The sequence below is a fragment of the Ptychodera flava genome, chromosome 6 (genome assembly GCF_041260155.1).
Source record: "Ptychodera flava strain L36383 chromosome 6, AS_Pfla_20210202, whole genome shotgun sequence".
Lineage (NCBI taxonomy): Eukaryota > Metazoa > Hemichordata > Enteropneusta > Ptychoderidae > Ptychodera > Ptychodera flava.
The window spans coordinates 4,759,108-4,780,519 of NC_091933.1; the positions used below are offsets into that span (position 1 = coordinate 4,759,108).

Here is a 21,412-nt window from a genome sequence, read left to right on the forward strand (position 1 = left end):
TGAACATCCAGTCCTGTACCTACTGACTATAAGGCCAAAGTAATTAAATTCTTTGTTTTGCGTCCCAACCCGCTTAGGTTTTTAAGGTTTTCATAAAAAACACACACAGTGTATTTGAATAGGAAATTTCAGGACATGGCCGCTTAGCTTTTCGGAACTAAAATTTTGTTACAATTTTTTATTTGCTGCAATCAAATTACATTGTGTTAATTTTCTTGTGTGTGTTTTTCAGCCGCTTAGACGCGTACCTTTTCCCATTTAGAGTGGACGCAAATCAAAGAATTTACTTACTTTGGCCTAAGGTGAAAGAGCAGAAATCCCTGCCCTACTTTAGATATTGAGTGATCTGAGAGCATGTACACTCGAACGCTGCACGAGGGCGCATACTGTATCATAAGTAAGCGGGAAGTCCCCGAGCTATTTAAGGCAAGGTGACGTATCGTATACTTTACGCTACGATTTACGAACGATACACAAAATCCTGGGCTGACTAGGACGTGATAGAATATACCGTTGTTACTGAAAGAAGTAAAAGGCAGAATGAGTCTTCAGAAACAAATTGGAAACAGGTGAGATCTTACTTGCACTCCTACATTGAAAGGCATTACACATAAGCTTTAATACGTTACATACAAACACAACTTCGCCAGTAGCTGCAATAATTGTAGCCCTTGGTTGGTGGGCCCGGGGGGGGGGGTAACTCCATGGCTAATAGTACGGGGGGGCTCCGCACGAACATGGAAACCCAAACTGTTGTGATACCAGTTTTGAGCAAAAAACCCTACCCTTTCTGATACCTAGTTGTGGAAACGCAGCTATCTCTTGGCGGGGTAGCGTGAGTTGCTATGTGAGTGGCGGGGTTGACCTTTGACCCGCATAGCAACTCACGCTACCCCGCCAACAGATAGCTGCGTTTCCACAGCTAGGCCGTGTAAATAAAATTCTTTGTTTGCCGTCCTTGGATTTTTGAAAAACCTACCAGCCAGCCAGCGAAAAAAAAACAAACACAGAAAAAAACACAACACAGATCAATCGCATAAACTCTAACTTTCCCATCGGTTTATGGCTCACAAGTATGAAAAATCATCTGTTACATTTACAATGCAGTGTTCTTATGCTCTTCATTAGCACGCTGAAAACAATGCGTGGAAACAAAGGTTATACTTGTGTAAATGCAATAAACATACTTAGAGTTAGGTGACTCTGAGTCTGAACAAAAATTCCATAATAAACAATGGCAATAAACACTATACCAGTACATAATGTACAACATGTACAGTGTGATAGTAATCAACTGGTTGTGTTACGAAGATCTACAGATTGTCTCTGACGGAGATTTATGCACTAGGTGGTCATAGGTGCCAGTAAAACTATTAATTAAAATAACAAGATCTCAAATATGAATAAAAAGCATATTTGCGACAAATGCAACTTACGTATACGAGGATGTTTACAAAGTTTTGAAGAAAACAAAATATATTTGAATTAACACCTAATGAAGGAACCTAAGAATTTCACGTAATGGGTTCAATTTTGCAACGTGTCTAAGTGACATTTGTATATTAATTATAACACGTAAATTTAAGATCGAGACCTGTATTGATGTTTACGATTGGACGTATATTTTTATCTTTAATTTATATTTATGATCAAAACCAACCTTTAAACTTAGTTTAAAATCCCATTCTAAAATGATACGGGAAAGGACAAGAGAGAAAAATACAACAGACAGGGCAGGAGGACACAACGACCAAAGAGTAGTCCAGGGCATTTAGACAATTGGAGAAGCGTAGCTTGGACGGCACCTGTCAAGCTTGTCTACCGAGAAGTAAAGTCTTTATAGTACCAACGAAACACTATAATTTCGAAATGTTGGGGTAAGCTTACAACAAAAAGGTGTTCTTGCAAAACCTGAACATATCACATATTAAACTGCAAAAGTTACTGAGTATAACAAAGTATAGATGTCACTCAGAAACAAATGCTAAACATCTTGGTAAAAGGTGAAACTACTTTCTCTTCCATACAACACAGTCCCTCTATCCATAGTGGATAGAGGGACTGTGCATACAATTAGAATTTTTGCAGTAAGAAGAGTGGGTAGCTGAGCAAATCATAACAGCCTCGAGTACAAATCCTCCTTTTTAAGTGTCAAATAAATACAAGTCCTGAGCACTATTTCTGTTGAGTCAAATGCTCCATTAGCAGTAACTGTAAAGGCTATTTATTCTGAATTTTGTGTATCAACTAGTCTTTTATCCGAATTCTAATAGCGCTGATCTCGGTGTCAGGTTTGTTTACTATAGCTGCGCGCGCGACTTCGAACACCGCTGCCTAAAAATCGGACAAATTGTGTTACTGCATGCGCGGTCGTTGTTGCAACTTGTAGTCTGAGCCATAAATTCATATGAATGAGTGTGATTTTCTGTATGCATTATGACGCTAGCAGGTTTTGATTTCATCGTTCTTCTTGCCGAAAATGCGGACAAATTTTGCACATTAATGAAAGAAAAATGACGTTAAGTGATCAGCGCTATTGCATACTAAAATGCTGAATATTCTGTTTGTCAAGACAGCAATGCCGAATGGCCATTGCTATTTTTGAAAACTGAATTGTAATCCGGACTTATAAAATGACCATATCGTTTTAGCACAAAAACAATGTTCAAAGTAAGAGCAACTTATCCTGCGTACGAACTATTTGGAGCATTCAACAACGAACATTTCACCGGCGGTAACTGCTTGCCCCACCACCGGGCTGCTTGCCCCCTCGTGATCAATCGCGGATCGCGCAGAAGCTGATGGAAATTCAGTTCCATCCTTATTCGAAGCTAAACCAGTCAAGAATTGTTTTCGATCCGTCTTGTATGGAGACCAAGCCAATACAGCGCACTTCCGCCGATTTGGAAACTTTGAGGGAGAAATAAACTTGTGAAATGGATGATCGATCTTCACTTACGGTATACTGCAGTCCCCTACAACAGGAGGTGCACATGTACACATTACGTACAGCGGTTGATGTACCCCTTTACGATAGGTAATCTGATTTGTATCGATCGTGCGGCATTTGCGTTCTTGAGACATTTGAGTAAGTTGCTGCGTCATTGCCAACAAAGGAAATAATGATGGTAGATCTGGGATGTAGATACATGGGTTTCCAGTGTTGACAGCATTATTTTTTAACACATGTCAGTTTGTGTTTAAAACCGGACCCTTTCTCATACCAACACCTAGTGAAAAGTATACCCTTTCTGATACCAAACAGCGCAAAAAACGACCCCTTTCGCGCGGACCCTCCCCGTATAGCCATCTATGGGAGTTACCCCCCCGGGTTGGTGGGGATTGGGCTTCTGTCGTGCGGCTCGCGCCTTGCCCCAACCAGGGCTACAATTTCTCCCAATACCTGCTCGTGTAAAAGCTGCAGTGCGGATCTACACTGCATGGTCCAGGCACACACGGGGCCGCATTATCAGAGAATCTCCCCTTACCGTGTGCAAATTTCACCATAATCCTGCTCCCAGATAATGTTAGAGCCCTTGTAACTCCTATCGATGGTCAACTTTACTCCTTGCGGCTGAAAAATGACAGTTTAATGACTCAGGCGCGAAGTCAATTCGAACCTGACCGCCGTCGTTGAACTCTGTACCCAGCCGACTTGTACCATTACATTTTAGGGGTGGCCGACAGGTGTGAGGGACTAATGAAAACGGTGGCACTAGCAGTAGCGCGCTAGTGGCAGTAGTTGTTATTTTAACGTTATCTTTTCGAAGATTGTAATAAAAAGGTCATAGGACCGTTTGCTCCTTTTCAATTACTGCAAGAATACAACTATCGCTGAAAGCAAAGAGAGACCAGTGGCCATTGAAGAACTTGCCATCTTTATTTCTGAAGAAGTGAAAGAGATATTCACGCCATGCAAAGTCTGTCGTCTGGTCTTTGTCATTTTATACAGATGCTCTGACAACAAGAGGACACCGCAATATAATTATAAGATATCCAATCGATATTTACGGCTACTATACTGTACGATATAGATCTCTAAGGCTATAAAATCTTTGATATATATCGGATATTTTACCCGCCTAATTAACAACTCTAGTATCATCTAGTAGCGAAGTTCGAGCCAGACTAGCGATTGGCCAGAGCTGTAAAGTGGTGAAATGTCTGACATATATTCGCGACTCTTTTTAATCTTGAAGCTTATAGTGGTACATTTTCCGACTGTTTCAAATGTGCTGAAATAGTTCCGATTCATAAGGGAGGCTCTAAGAGTGATGTCAACAATTATAGGCTTATCTCCCTCCTACCAGTTCTTCTACCTAAAATACTAGAAAAACATGTTTACATTAGTTTTTACAGTTTTATGCATTTAATCTTTTTGTCACAACTCACAATCATCAGACAACGTTAACATCACTCTTGTCACATTGCTTTAGTCAAGTTAACTGACCAGGGTCTATACTTTTACAGAATATGGATGAAGATTTACGTGAAGATTTTTTCATCGTTGATCATAACATTTTGCTGAGCGAACTTTCTGTGTACAGGTTTTCTGATTTGTCACTGAAGTGGTTTCGATCATACCTTACAGGAAGAAGTCAATGTTAGTTTTAGGTGTACACGCTCATGTTTTGTCGATTGGTGTGGTGTATCTCAGGAGTCCATTTTTGGTCCACTTCTGGTTTTGATCATGTTATGTATGTCATTTTCCCCCCACCCTCATCATGACATGACTTTAATTAGTCTGGAACATTCTCAACTTTGTGTAAAAATGGGAAGCTTAGATACTACTACTACTGTGACTACTACTACTACTACTACTACTACTACTACTACTACTACTACTACTACTACTACTACTAATAATAATAAAGGGACAAGTCTTCGTTGCGGTGCTTCAAATCTTATTAGATTTATTCAAAAACTGTTGAGCTCAATATCAAAGCAGGTATGTAAAACATGCTGATTACAAGGAATTTGTTACAAAGAGAAAGATGTATCCATGAAAAAGCACAGACGTGAAAATGATGTAAAGAAATCCTCATACAACCCGGCCTACTACGTCATAAAGATGTATGTTGACAGACAAGAAAATGCCGAAATTTTAAACTGATAAACACTGCATTATTGAAGTAGTCATGAACAAACGGATGGAGGAAGTCCATCTGATTAAAATCAAAGGTAGAGTACGGCGACGTCTTCTTATGCGTACGCGGTATTCTCTCGCTGTCGCCTCTCACTACGCGACAGCGAGAGAATACCGCGTACGCATAAGAAGACGTCGCTGTACTCTACATCTGATTTTAATCAGATTGGAGGAAGTCGTTCCTATATTGACCCTATTTCCATACTGAATCCATCATGCACACTGTAAAGTTCACTATGGTTCGAAGCGAGACTACATAAATGTCCTGTGAGAAAATTAACCTGGAATGTAATCCGCGTTTGTGTAATGAGTTTATTAAGATAAAAATGTTACGACCGTACAAAAACAGTAAAATACCTACGTGTAGTATACAAATAGCAAAGTATTTGGCAAAGTATAAGTATAGTTAAACTATAAATAAATATCGGCAATTTCACAGACCCGGCGTGCCGTGGCACAAGGCTAGTCATTGTAGTATCATCTAGAGTCCGGAAATCGCCGATAAATATTCGGTAAGTATAGGCGATTTCACAGACGCAGCGTGCTGAGGCACAAGGCAAGTCATTCTCGTCCAGTGTCGATCGGCGATTTCACAGTAATCCCGAAATCATCGATACCCGTAAGCATGCTCATTCAGCTCCCTCACACCTGTCGGCCACCCCTAAAATGTAATGGTACAAGTCGGCTGGGTACAGAGTTCAACGACGGCGGTCAGGTTCGAATTGACTTCGCGCCTGAGTCATTAAACTGTCATTTTTCAGCCGCAAGGAGTAAAGTTGACCATCGATAGGAGTTACAAGGGCTCTAACATTATCTGGGAGCAGGATTATGGTGAAATTTGCACACGGTAAGGGGAGATTCTCTGATAATGCGGCCCCGTGTGTGCCTGGACCATGCAGTGTAGATCCGCACTGCAGCTTTTACACGAGCAGGTATTGGGAGAAATTGTAGCCCTGGTTGGGGCAAGGCGCGAGCCGCACGACAGAAGCCCAATCCCCACCAACCAAGGGCTACAATTATTGCAGCTACTTCGCCAGCCACTGATACTCGGGCAGTGACCCTTCTACATGTACTCTCTGCTCGCTCTGCCGACATAATGCAAGCCGTACGGACTGATACTATACACACATAGCCCTGCGCACAGTCCCAGGTTGCGGTCCCATGTTATACGGCCTTCCACCACGGAGGCCGTATAACGCCGCGAACACACAGCACCGTACGCAGAGCTAATACACACAGAGACGGAGGGTCTTCACCACCGGCGTTCGTAAGCTGGACAATGCCTAGCAGACGAATGTAATAGAATTGCATTAGCCTGTCGGACATACTCCTGCTCACGGACATTGCCCACGGACGCCTGTGGTGTTCACACGCAAAACTTTGAATCGGCGCCTTGGTTGGCCGTGGGGCTTTTAGGCGAGCGGCCAATTCAAGAAAAGTGGCTTAGTTTTCGAGTTTAATGGACCCGCCGTACCCAAAGCTATGCGATACCTCATTTCAAAGCTTATTTTGTCTACTTTTCGAAAATGCCTGCTGTACTGTCAAAATCTGGCAGCGTTACCATGGAAACGGGCCTTAAACAAAGTGCATTAAATTCAACGTTTTTAACCATGTCTGCTATTCTTGATGGAATGGATTTGGTTTGAGTTACCAATTCGCTTTTGTGTGTTATATTATCATCCATACTGTAAAACAGAGTATTAATTATGAAAAATGTTTGCATAATTACTATGTCACGTGACCTTAAAACTGTAAAATTTATATTAAACTCTAAATACGCGTGCGTGAGAGCGATGTCGTCTTTAAATATGTTGAAACTGACCCATTCTACAGCTTGCAGTTGTAATTACATCTTTATAGTTCTATATTTAACTTCTCGACACCGCATCTCATAACTTTCTGTCACGTGACCATTCATGCACCCAAATATTTAGTGCGCGTTTGCTTTGAAGATGCGCGCGTGCTGAACAGCTGAATCACACAGCCGGCTAATTCAGGCAAACACAGTCTCCTTTATTTTGCGCGCTTTCAAGATTTGTCGCTAAAAATAAATACAATGTATCAAAGAACCTTTTGTTCTCGCTATTTTACGCGGGAAACCAGAGTATAAAAAGAGCAATTTTTCAGGTTGAGCCCAGTTGCAAGCTTGGCTTTTCAGGTGATACTTCGAGTTTCCCCTGTGCTGTACGCATCGACCCTTCTTTCTCGCGGGTATTTTACGCGGGAAACCAGAGCATAAAAGGAGCAATATTTCAGGTTGAGTCCAGTTGATAGTTGTCAGCTTGGCGTTTTCAGGTGACGCTCTGTGCGCATCGAAACTGAATGCACTCTAAAATCTCCAAAGTTCACTTGACGATTGCTTATCATAGTCTACAGTCATGGCATCCAGCGAAAGTTTAGGGGAGAGCCCCTTAAAACTTGCTCCAAAACGGCGTAGATTCTCTACTAACTTTGCACGGTGTGTGATTTGCCAGCAAGTCAAAATGAGAGTCTCAGTTTAGCAACACCAAAGGGAATAACTAGTTTCTTCCATGCTGCTGAGGTTAGGAGAGATGATGTGTTCATCCGCTTACGAGAAAAATTTCCAGACTTTAGTGAACCTCCAGATAATGCGGAAATAAGATATCATAGAAAATGTTTGCATTCGTATGTCAGCAAGAGAAATCTATCTTTTCAAAAGTGTGCCGGGGAAGGTGAGCATGACGCACATGGTTCAGGGAACTTTTCTGATAAAATTTGCACTCCAGATATGGTATCAGGCAGATGTAACAGATCAACAGTTGAAAGTACTGACTTTTCCAAATGTATAGTATGCCAAAAAGTATACATAAAAAGGATAAAAAATTGCATAAAATAGAAACTTTTGAAAGGGGTGAAAATCTGAAAAGAGCTGCAGAAAGTCGGGGCGATTTAAAAATGCTTCATAGAATTCAGCATGAAGATTTAATCGCAAAAGATGTCGTATATCATGTTGGGTGTCTGTCGACATATATCGGTAAGAGAAACATCAAAGCATCTGTTGCATCGACGGATGCAGAGACCGATCATTACCAAACTGCCTTTGACATGTTAATCGGCGAAATTAACGAGGGTCTTCTCATCAAAGGGAAGGCACTGCTACTTTCAAACCTTTTAGAAAGGTTTAAAGAGCTGTTGTCAAATGAAATGAATGCAGGCCACTACACAAGTTCCAAATTACAAATAGACTAACGAAACATTATGGTGACGCAATTGCCATTCAGTCCCAACAGGGGCAAGGGATGTCAAATATAGTAATTAGCAGCAAAATTACACTTGCAGATGCTATCAGAGCAGCGAATGAGTTAAAACGAGATTTAAAAAATGAAAAATCCAAAGAAAGAAGTCATTCATTCATGGACGGAAGCCTAATAAATCCCACTTCTATTTTGTACGATGCAGCATCAATTTTGAGGGGTGAAATATCTGACATACTAAATGTAAATGAGTATCCCACTCCTGATGGTGTCAATATACAAACTTCAATTAATCTCATACAAAAAATCTATACCGTTTGATACTTTGGCTTATAGATAAAAAGCATATGAGTCAGCAAACCCGGATTACAAGACATCGAGTGATGTCAATAGAAAGTGCGTCTCAATTGCTGAATGTATTTTATATGGAAATGGAATTAATCTCACTCCTCAACATATGGGTTTTGCAGTACAACTCCACAATGATTTTGAATCTAAAGCATTAATTGATATTTTACATGCCTATGGGTTTTCAATTAGTTATGACAAACTTCGACGTTTCATGACAAGTGCAGCTGAGCAAGAGATAAACAGGATTAAAGGTGTTTACGTTCCAAGTGAAATAATTCTCATTCAATCAGGTGGAAATTTAGTCCATGAAGGAGATGATAATATTGATATAAATGCTGAAACTATTGATGGAAAGAACACCTTTCACTCGATGGCCCGTGTTGTTTTTCAACAGCAATGTGTACCCCAAAATAAAGTATCTACTCCCATCAGTCGAGGCCAGTACAAATCCCTACATATGTCAGATGACATAACAAATCTTATGCAATGCGAAACATTCAGAAAACCAAACACTCGTCCTGAACCTCCACGGTATACGGACCCGGTCAAGAAAATCGCTTTATGCACAGTAAATACACCCGTTTCGGTACGTGACCTTTCCTGGCTTCTATTAAGATTTATTCCCAGAAATGTGTTACCTCTCCCCGTTGAACTTGATTTTAATGATAACCAAGTTGTGCCATTTTGGACTGGCTTTAATGCTATGATCAGTGAGAAAAAAGAAGCTTTACAGCAGTTGCTTACGCTCCTGTAATCGATTCAAAACCTGCAGATATGGCAACTGTTTATACTACTATGATAAAGTGCAGACAAATGTGCTTACAACTCGGACAAAGTGTGTCCATTCAAACTATGGATCAGCAGCTATATGCTATAGCTCAACAGGTTAAGTGGAGCAAACCAGATATTTTTAAGATGCACTATGTACGTTTAGGTGGGTTCCACGCCCTCTGCAGTTTCATTGCAGCAATTGGGCGACTGTGGGGAGATGGTGGTCTTGGCGATCTTTTAGTGGACTCTGGCGTTTATGCTGGTTCAACTGTAAATCTCATGCTTGCCGGGAAACAGTTCAAGCGGGCGGTTAGAGGGTTGTCTCTTGCATATGAGGCACTAAACCAGATTTTTTTCTCTGCCTTTTTTGAGTGGTGTGAGCGTGAACGGTATCTGCAAACTATCCCAAACGAAGTTTGGCAACAGTTGGCTTGTGTACAAGTAACATTGACTGAAGGTGATCAAAATGACAGTCTTACTGCAGTCAAAACACTCGATGCTTCAGTACTGAAGTATATTGTGCCACTTCTAATTAAATTTAAAGAATTTGGCGGAGTACATTCTCCAACTTTCAAATACTGGGATATGTTTCTCGATGCCGCACACATCATGCTCTTAAACATAAGAGCAGAACGAGAAGGTAATTGGGTTTTACATTTGCACACAGTGGCAGCAATGTTACCTTATTCTTCTGTACAAATAGGACAAATTATTCGCGTTGGATGCCAGCATACATTTTAGAAATGCTTGAAATACCAAAGACTATTCAGTCAGCATTTGAAGACGGGCAATTTAGTGTTCGAGAAATTGCTGGCCGATTTAATGGTATTTGGAGTGACATGGGAACCGAAAAAACAGTTATAAGAGATTCAAAAAGTGAAGGGGGAATTGTGGGTTTGACACGCAAGAAATCAGCCTTGATGAGATGGTCCTTAACTCGCCATATTACGGCAAGATATTCGATAGCAATGAAATACAGGGCTGGAATGACAATTGTAGAGAACAATGAACATAGACAGACACAACCAGCTGCTATGAAACAAGATGAAGATCACGTTCAAACGTTGGTCAATCACTTGAAGGATAACATGACAAATCCTTTTGAGATTAGTGATGATGCATGCTCAGATATTCTGATTAATATATCCACGGGTATGCATGCCTCTGAGGATGTAAAAAATCCCTGCTCAATGCTACTGAAATGGGTAACCGCAGGATGGAGGTATTTATCAATTCTGCATTCTCTGAAATGAAAATGGTAGTTTTTATGCTCCAATAAGTCGGTCACAACTTAAAACATTTAGTGACATGTCAAAGAAAACAAAAATCAAGCACAGGGCATATAAAGAATGCGAACATCAGTTCTGAACTAGTCTTTCGCCGTGCTCTAACAATTGCGAATTGTCGGGATGATGTTACTCTGGATAATATCCTAAGTCATCCTATTGGACCAGTTCCAGTCTCTCTTTTCCACGAAGATGGTACAATGAGAAATGTACAAAAGCGGAACTTGGTCAGAAGCTCGAAGAGACTGTTATAAGTCAAGAAACGCTTCCAACTATAGAAAAATGTTCAACTATATACATTCGCGATGCAATGGCTATTATTCAAATGATTAAGGTAATAATTTGGAAACATTTGACGACCTTGGCGCTGCCTATTTGAGGCAGTTAATCACTTGTTTTGATAAGGCTATAACAGTTGTTGATGTCTTTGATAGATACGATGTTCAGGACTGGGTCAAAAGTGGGGAGAGAGCACGCAGGACTTGTGGTGTTGAGGGTGCCAGGCAGTACAATGTAATTGTGGACGTTCAATTCCCCCTTGGAATAAGTTTCTTGCTGTTCCTGAAAATAAACAATCTCTCACCAAATTCCTGTGTGGCTACTTAGTTAACCATGCCCCATTGCAATTTAGTCTCCATCCAGAATGTAAACTTGTACTTGCTGGAGGTTTTGCAGATGAGAAAGAAACAAAATGTGTTACAGCAAATGGTGTTTATGAAATGCACGATATGTATAGCACTCAGGAAGAAGCCGATACACGTATGCTACTACATGCCATAAATACTATTTTCGTAAATGAGACTGGTAAAATGATAGAGCGTGTCATAATCAAATCCCCCGATACAGATGTTTTAGTTTTAGCAGTACATTACTTTCCTGAAATCCAACATCTCAAAGAACTATGGATAGAAAAAGGTGTCACCACTTCTGTTCGAAATATACATAGATTCGTACCTGTTCACGAGATTTGTCAGACTGTACCTGTTACCTTTTCTCAAATCCTGCCTGCAGTGCACTCACTAACAGGCTGTGACTCAACATCCTCTTTTCTGGGTATCGGGAAGAAGTCTGTTATTAATGCCATGAAATCAAATGGCTTCAAAGATTTTCAAAACCTCCTTTCGCTACAAGAAAGCGATGTAGAGATTGCAGTAAAAGCGTCCCGCAACTTAATAGCTATTCTGTACGACCCAAAACAAAAAGAAAAGATGTCGCATGACAATTTATTTACAAGTTGCGAGTGAAATTGGCGACAAAAAGGGAGGCTTCACTGTCAAAGTTGCCTCCGTGTGAAGCTAGCTTCAAACAGCACGTACTTAGAGCAATGTGGCAAACTAAAATTTGGACATCCGCACATGTAAGCATGCCTGATTTAGGAACACCAACTGATTATGGGTGGCAGAGAACTGACCTAAAATTGTCCCCGGTTTATTTTGAAGGTCCAACGGCTTCTGAGATCATCAAAGACTTGATATGCTCATGCCACGGCAGGAACCGGTGCATAGCTGTGTGTGCATGCCACCAAATAACCTACCTTGCCAGATTTGTGTACCTGCCAGGCTAATGTTGAAACATGTGGCAATACTTTAACACATGAATTTGAGGTCAAAAGTGAAGATTAATATAAAATAAGAACCTTAATATTTCACAATGTGTGATTACTGTGCATAATTTACCATTAAAAGTATGTAGATTCTGTCATAATACCTCTGAATTATTTTTATCTACATAAATTTGTGTTTCTAAATCAGCGCAATAGTATACTAGCTCAAGCCCATTCGGGCTTAATCGGTCCATTTTGGTTTAATTAGCATATCATTTAATTAATTTAATTTACATATTTTGCTGATTTATTTATTTAATATTTAGGTTCGGTATCTTTATATCTGAATGCAACCTATATAGTTACTTAAATTGTTGGTAAGCCGGGTTTATCACCATTGCACGCACGGCCGAAAGACGAAGCCAATGTTGAATAATATTTTCAATCCTTTTGTTTACTATTTGTGTATTAAAGTCATGCTGTTTTCAATTTTGTGCGTGCTTTTTATGTTTTAGGAGATGAATTTGAATTTCAAACTGTTAAACTTGCAAATTACTGTTTTTAAATTGTAATAGTAAAGGGCTAATGAATCCAGACAATGACGGTTATCGAACGATGTTACTGTTTTGAAATACGGAAGAGTTAAAATCTTCTTATTTCGGCGGGAAAATGTCGCAAACGGTCACGTGACTTGTAGCTTACTGCAGAATGGCACAGTATACATGTAGATAGACTCAAGTCAGTTATTACTTTTAACTTTTAGACGGTGTTTAGGGCGTTATATCGGTCCCTGCCCATGAATCGTAATTATTAGGTGTACTTTGTTTGAAGCCGGTTACCATGGTTACGCTGCCAGATTTTGACAGTACAGCAGGCATTTTCTAAAAGTAGACAAAACAAGCTTTCAAATGAGGTATGACATAGCTTTGGGTACGGTGGGTCTATTAAACCGATTTTTCAGCTGTCCTGGCCGCTCACCTATTTACCTTCTGTCGTGCGGCTGCAAGGCGCGAGCCCAAAGGCCAATTAAGGAAGCATTCAGTAATTACAGGAGGGTGGGCCGGGGGATTTTTTTTTTTTGGGGGGGGGTCACTTTTTAGAAAACAGTTCAAGGGGGAGGGTCACTTTTATAAACCTATCTTGGGGGGAGGGTCACTTTTGACAGAAGCTGATATTATGGCCAAAACTTTGATTGTCCATGTGATATTTCCTGAATAGGAAATCACCAACAAAATACGCACACACTTATAGACCGCCATGCATAGTGAATTGACATTTGGTGAGATTCCAAAATCAAATTTCTTACACAACCATAGACTTGTAACCACTCTAGTCTAATCAAGAACAATAATCTGAATAATCAAGCATACATAAATGCACAGATTTATCTAATTTTGTACTGAAAAAAAATTATTCATAGTTTCATCATAGACCCCAATGCATAGTGAATCGACATTTTGGTGAAATTCCAAAATCAAATTTCTTGCACAACCATGGACTTGTAACCACTGTAGTCTTATCAAGAACAATAATGTGAATAATCAAGCATTCATAAATGCACAGATTTATCTAATTTTGTACTGAAAAAAAATTATTCATAGTTTCATCATAGACCCCAATGCATAGTGAATTGACATTTCAGTGAAATTCCAAAATCAAATTTCTTGCACAACCATAGACTTGTAACCACTCTAGTCTAATCAAGAACATTTAATATCAATAATCAAGAGTACACAAATGCAAAGATTTACCTATTTTTTTATTGGAAAAAACTATTCATAATTTCATCATAAACACCATGGATAGTGAACCAACTTTTTAGATGAAATTCAGAAATCAATTTCTTGTACACAAATTTTCATTTTACTTCCCTATTCAAGCAAAGTACATTTAAATACATTATCAAACATATATAAAATACAGATATAGCATGTTTTGTGGGGGTAAATTGTCAATAATTTGCCTGATAGACTCCATGTATTATGATTTGATATTTTTGGATGAAGCACTAAATCAGCTACATCTTGCCTTCTTATAGTTGCACAAATATGGTGACCCTCCCTCAAATGTATGAAATACCATATCTCTTCAAAAATTCTTGCGTGATAAATTGCGACTGTCCCTCCAAAAAACACCAGCCCTCCCCTCTGTAATTTGTCCCTAACATAACAATTGAGCCAATTGTTATGTAAATTAGCTGATACTGTTTTAGTTATTCCCGGGGAGAACACCGCAGTGGTTGGGGGGGGGGAGTCAAGTTTTAGAATGTCGGACAAGGGGGAGGGTCACATTTTAGACAGGAGGATTGGGGAGGGTCACATTTTACGGTACAGGTGTTCGGGAAATTCCCCGGCCCACCCCCCCTAGGCCCTGTAATTACTGAATGCTCCCTAAGACAACAATTATTGCAGCTAAACCAGGACACACTGCATTTTTGTTTTGTGTAGAGACTGTGGCCACTATTCCCACCCTAACACTTGGTTGCGATTTATTGTAGCTCGCAAGCACGCAGGAGTTCACAGTAATACCCGATGCTCTTTCGAAACAACAATATGTGCATTTGAGTCCGATTTGACTCGACTTGAACACAGGTCGATGAGATAAACTATAGTTAACTCATCAAAATATGTTAGTACTATGAAATATGAATATTATTGATAAAATCAGTTCAGTATTTATTTATTCATTTACACTTTTATTGAGCAACCGAGTTACTTGTACAGTAATTTTCATCGGGGCTCAAGCAGAATTACAATAATTACATCTACAATGAAACATTCATTTTCACGTAATCTTTCAAGTCAAATTTAAGGTGTATTCGATTTAGAGTTAAGCCTCTTTGCCGATCTGCAATACTGGGAAAGATCACGGGTTAAAATGTTTTGTTTTCTTACCGCTCTGCATTACATGTGTGAAACTAATTAAAATAACCTTACTCAAACCAAACTCGAAATGAAAATGAAAATGAAAACGTAAAGGAAATCTAAATTCAACTTTCATTCAAGAGATAAAATCGAAAGCAAAATCAAAATCGAAATGAAAATTAATTTCATTTTTAAGAATGAATATGATTCTAACTTTAAAACGAAAATCAAAATGTAAAGTGAATCGTAAGTCAATTTTCATTCGAGAGAACAAATCAAAATCAAAACCAAACTCAAAATGAAAATAAATATGCAAAGAAAATCAAAAGCCAAAATCAAAGGTGAAATACAAGTATGAAAAGTGATTTCATGAGCCTCCTCGGTTGCCGTACTGTAGTGGAGCAAACTAGTTACAATATCTTAAGATTTACAGTAAGATTATCGGAGACCATGTTCACTCACGTTCACGTTCAATAAGCTTAGTACTCAGAGTTCACCTCACACAAGACGGCATAGGATTGTATTTGGGAATCTAGTTTCAAATCAAAGTAACATTGATGCGTTAAAACTTGCTGAAATAATGTTATATTTTACACAAACACCGATTTGACCAAATCTAAGCCTAACCCTGATCGAATCGGTTTCATACCAACAGGTTGAAAAAAGAACTTACGGCGTTACAGAAGTCGCCGCCATATGGAATTCAGGTAAACCTTCCAACTGACGACCTTTATGCCTGGGAAGCAGAAATACAGGGTCCTGAACAGTCGCATTATAAAGGTGAGAGAGACTTAATGAAATATTATTGATTCAGGGAGCAATTATCGGTAAATTTGTAGGAACCAAGTTTAGAATCTGAAATTTACTGATGGTATCGTTGTAACTAACTGTTTGCTTCCCGTCTACTTTTTGCAGGAGGAATATTCAAAGTCAGGATCAACATACCGTATCCTTTACAAAAACTTAGCAAAATTATCAATGAATAAGTGAAAATGATTCTTGTGAAGAAATATTTGCAACCGATACTTACAAATTATCATTTTTAGCTCACATTTGGTTTTACCAATGTGAGTTTATCGTATAGGCTGAAGTCGATGGCGTCTGTATGTATGTGTGTATGTATGTATGTATGTATGTATGTATGTATGTATGTATGTATGTACAGTATGTCCGTCAACATCAAAAACACGCAAACCGCTGCACGTTTCAGCTTAGTATTTGGTGTGTGGATGCATCCTGGGCTATAGATGGGATTTTGTTCAAATGAAGTCTGCATTGCCAAAATTATGCAAATGAGCTTACAAAATGTGAAAATGGTTAAGAATTAATAACTCAAGAACCGCTTTTTTGATTGCTTTGAAAATTTGTGTGCAAGTACCTTAGGTGAACCTTATACATTTTTATGAATATTGTGCAGATATCCTTAATTTTGTATTTTTGCTGAATTTTTTTGTGATTTTTCTCATTTTCAGTAAAAATTCTTCTTCTCTTAAACCGCCAGCCCAATCGCTCTCAAATTTGGGTTGTCTCTTTGCAAGGGTGTTACTCTTCTAATTTGTTGAAATTATGACAAAATTGGGAAAATTACTATTTTTGTGCAATTTTGTCATTTTTGGTCAAAAAATCTTAGATAGTATTTCCTTTTAAAACCACTGGACAGACAGCTTTCATATCTGGTACACAGACGTACAGAGATGACAATAGTTAGATATGTGGAAATTGTCCTGAAATATAAAAAATTGTATTTTTAAGACAATATTGTCATTTTTGGTCAATAAAACTTTATCTCAAAATTACTTGTTTGATAGCTTTGTAATTTGGTATAAAGTCCCTTGTTTGATAGCTTTGTAATAAATTTTCTGCTCAAAGTGTTGGGAAACCCCAAACTTTGTATATTTTAGGTACTTTTGTCAGTTTGTGACCTTAAATGACCTACACCAACCCAGGATATGTTGTGAGACAATTTTGAAGGCTGTGAACATAATTTTGTCATATTTGGTACCAATTTGTAGGAAAATTTGATCCAGAAAACAAAGCTGTGGTGATTTTGTTCATTTTGGACCAATTTTTGCAACTTTTCTATGTAAGACATACAAGAACTGATGAGAAGTTTGGATCCAGGATAATTCCAGATGTTGTAATCACCGCCCACAGTGGAAGGCATTTCACTATCTGTAACTAACTTAAGTGCTGTTTACATTAGAATGATAACACTCATGGCATTAATTAAAAATCTCCAAGGTTGTAAATGTACTTCCTGTCATTTGGTCTTATGTAATACCAAGGGGTGGAACATTTGATATTCAGGAGGGGGTAGGGTCTAGAAGATTGATGATGTAGCATTACTTTTTTACCAGATCCCTTGTGCATTTTTTGCCCACTCCCACCTTTTCTTTTTATCAAGCCTTCTCTGTTTTTTGTTGTTGACATTTGCTTATGTATTTAGGATCTGTTTGTCCCATTGCTATAGAAGTTGATATGCATGTTCCTAAAGATGACCTCCAGTACCTAAGTTGGAGACCTTATTTGCTTTTGTCATTCTTTTTTTTCCCTGGTTTCAATAATTCTCGAATGGACCAATTCAAACCGAATGTGAGCACATAGTGTCCTTGACGGTATTTTTATATAAAATAAAAAAGACAGGGAAGAAAAGGAAAAAACACCAACAGTGTGGATAACTTTCACTGTTATCACTTGTCCCAATATAGTCTAGATGCGTCAAACGGATTTGTAAAACGGGCGGCTTACAACTCTCACTCCTCTCGGTACGAGTGGGAGGTTATATGACTGGAAAATGAACACAGGTGTCGCTGTATGAGATGGCGAGTCTTCCACCAATTCAACACTTTCGATAACGCGAATCAAAATGAATTGGATAGACTTGTAAGTCCCGTTGAAATGGGAAATTACTCAATTTCTAGTGTTTTTCAACACCATTATATCACTTTTATATCATTATCATCACTCTTACAGAAAATACACAGGGGCTTGATTGGATAAGAACATTGACTATAATATTCTACTGCTATTTAAAAAAAGCGAATATACTGCAATTGAACTTTTAAAAGTCAAACAAAACTCAGCAAATATTATTTTTTGATGAAATGTATCCCATCCCTCGACTTACATGGACGATACATTTCATAAGCGAACAGAATTTCATCAAAATAAAGATCATTTGAAACAATTTGCTTATAAAAAAATCCGAAAAGGTACCATTCGTTACCACAGTAGCACATGGTGATGGATAACAGATTGTTTTTCACAGTAACCTTCTAATGTCACTTGCTATAATGTGATCTTACTCAATACAATGTGTTTATATAAAAGCTGTCACAAAATTGAAAAAAAAAGAAATCGAGAGAAACTAAAAGATGTTATTTAATGAAATGCCATGTTTATCTTAACTTTCATCTCACAGAGAAAAGTATCCGATGGAACCGCCGTCTGTAAGTATAATCTGAAAATGAATGAATTAATACCTGATAAAGACCTATAATTGGGGTCGATAACGAGTATATATATGAATGAATAAATATCCATTTTCATCAAATTTATATGGCTTTAACAAGTAATGACGATGTGAATGAATGGATGAATCCACGATTATCAAGGTATGGATGAGTGTATGAATAAATAGATGGCAACTTTCTGATTAATGGGTGAATGAATGAATGGTTGGATGGATGGAGGAAGTGTGTGACGGATGGACAAATTACTTAATCGGACCTGGAGAGCTTGTTTGACCTGTATGTATGTGTGTGGTTAAGTTAATGCAAATTAAATGGAAAAATAGACACAGTGGTGTATAAATAGTTTGATAACTATGTCTCTGTAGTTTTCCTATGATGTGTTTTTGAATCCAAGTTGTTTTTCATTTGTCTCTTGACAGGTACATTTTGTAACACCCATTTATCACCTGAATGTCAGTCAAAGCACTGGACAGGTTTGTCTTGCTTTTCTAGCCGCAGATAAATGGGTTGCTACCGGAACCATTGAACAGCTACTGAACGCCCTGTATTCACTTCTCATCAGACCTGAAGAGGAAAATGCATTCGATCACGAAGTGTTGAACAAGTATCATCATTATGATTGGGAATACAAACAGTTAGCTCAGCAAAGCGCCTCCAAGGCTAAGTAATTCGCTAGGACGTTTATATATGTCGCTTATCACTATCGCCAAATCAGTGGCTTCAAGTGAGATTTAGGATAGCACAATGTTATATACAATCATAAATCGATGATATAAATTGGTTTCATCTTCTGTTTGAGGTATTTTGATTCTGTTTAGCCACACTAGCGTACTGACACAACCTGACCCATTGTCAAAACTGTGGTATTTCGTAGACAAAACCGATCCACTAATGATTTCTCCCAAGATAACATTCCATTAGGAGACACCAGTTTGTGTAAGTAACTGGTGAACGGGATTTGAAATCGACTTCAGAGTTGAGACTGTTGAAATCACACAAGTTGATATGCCTTGCTCTTGGCAAGAAGTACATTCGACACATTTCGCAGTAAAATGTAAATGTACTGAAATTCAGACGACGTAAATAGTATCACTGACATAAAATAATCTAGAGAATAGTTATTATCTGAAATGCATTGAAGTGTTAGACTCTGCTGCTCTGCGAGGTGTGGAAACGTCAAAGAGGTCATCAAGAAGTTTGAAATAAAAATTACACAATAGGTCTTATTCGAAGATACAATGTCGTCAACATATTAATCATGAATATTGTTGCAGTTTCGTTGCAGTTTCGAATAATGCTCTAAAGGCTAGGGTCATTCTGCGTAGCACTGTACAGTTGATATAGTATAAACTTACTGGAACTTTTCAACGTTAAGTAGACTGCAAGATAACAACTTTTAAGGAGTCTTTTCATTATTTCTCACGGTCTCCATTTCCCTTTCGACTTATTTCGTTTCATGATTCGAATTTCTTTTTCTCATGTTTTACGCATTAATAAAGGATTCCCAAAATATCGTAGTCTTATATTCGTGTTCAAAGACATAGTATATGTTAAAACTTAGTTTTTGCGAACATAACGCTCTGAAAATCGAGCACATCGCAATAACATGAGTTCAGTTCATTTATAGTTGATGTGCGATTGTTTTGCACTCTTACATGTGTCACGTAGCGTGGCTTGATATAGCAGTAGACGTATAAGAGACGGCACGATACACCGAAATATATTCTAAGTCGTAGCACTTTATTCAGCTGAGTAACTTAAAGTTACACGTTAAAACTTCTAGGTCTCACACTGGTCTAATAATAGGCGTCAGTCACGGTCAGTGTCGTCTCGAGCGTCGCAACAGGTTCTACGGCTTCTACAGGTTCTGAGCGGCTTCTACTTTAACACACTAAAATGCAGAGTTTATATTGGGTGAATATCTGGCTTTGTCATGACTTTGGTATGCGTCTATAATGAGGAACGTCACTCAAATCTAAGTACAAGGTTAACAGGATGGAAGTATCTCTCAACGCCGAGCATGGCTGAGACTATCTGTCAGCATAGCGTCCGGTCAACGTTAATGACTTAAACAGTTGTCAAAACAATACGTTCACTAAGAGAGGATGGACTCTCCTTCAGAGGTCACGAAAATAAACAAGGGAATCGTTCTCACGATGCACCACGTGCAGAAGGGGTTACTAAGGTCACTGTCGGTCATTCATTGTCAGTCATACAACTAAATTCAAGTCATAAAATATCATATAATATTAACTATCGAGTGGCTACATCACACCTCCCAACCAAGATCGAAAGGCGTCCTCGCTCGATCTACAAATCAAAAACCAATAAACACTAATCAAATCAAATCAGATATCATACTGAAAATTCAATGAAAAAGAAGATCACGAAAAGTTCTAAATTCACTAGTCTAATTATTCATGTCCGAGATTCGTATTCAGTAATCAGTCCTTTGTCCAGTATATTATCAGGCGGTTCCCACGTGTCATCTTTAGGGCGGTAACCTTTCCATCTGACACAATAGCGGGTTTCATGACGACCGTCCGAATTAGTTACAGTTCGGTGATCGACAATTCTCAAGGCCTGATACACATCATCAGTTTCGTTGTCATCGCCATTACTTCCGGTAGTATCAAGTATGGGATTCTCATTAACATTATCGCGGTCAATAATGTCATTAGTGTCTGTTACAGTGTCATTATTTTCCGTAGGGTCAATTACAGAGTCAGTATCGGTATTTCCATTGTCAGTGTCCGGCAATTC

General features: G+C 38.6%; 1 protein-coding gene across 1 annotated transcript; it reads left to right on the forward strand.

The window, feature by feature from the left end:
* The first annotated feature begins 421 nt into the window (after positions 1-421).
* LOC139134654 (ubiquitin-conjugating enzyme E2 D4-like) lies at positions 422-19,718 on the forward strand. The gene is made up of 5 exons (XM_070701611.1): positions 422-569; positions 15,832-15,956; positions 16,092-16,122; positions 18,598-18,625; positions 19,069-19,718. The coding sequence occupies exons 1-5, from the start codon at positions 541-543 to the stop codon at positions 19,315-19,317; spliced, it is 462 nt and encodes a 153-aa protein (XP_070557712.1). The 5' UTR covers positions 422-540; the 3' UTR covers positions 19,318-19,718.
* The last annotated feature ends 1,694 nt before the right edge of the window (positions 19,719-21,412 follow it).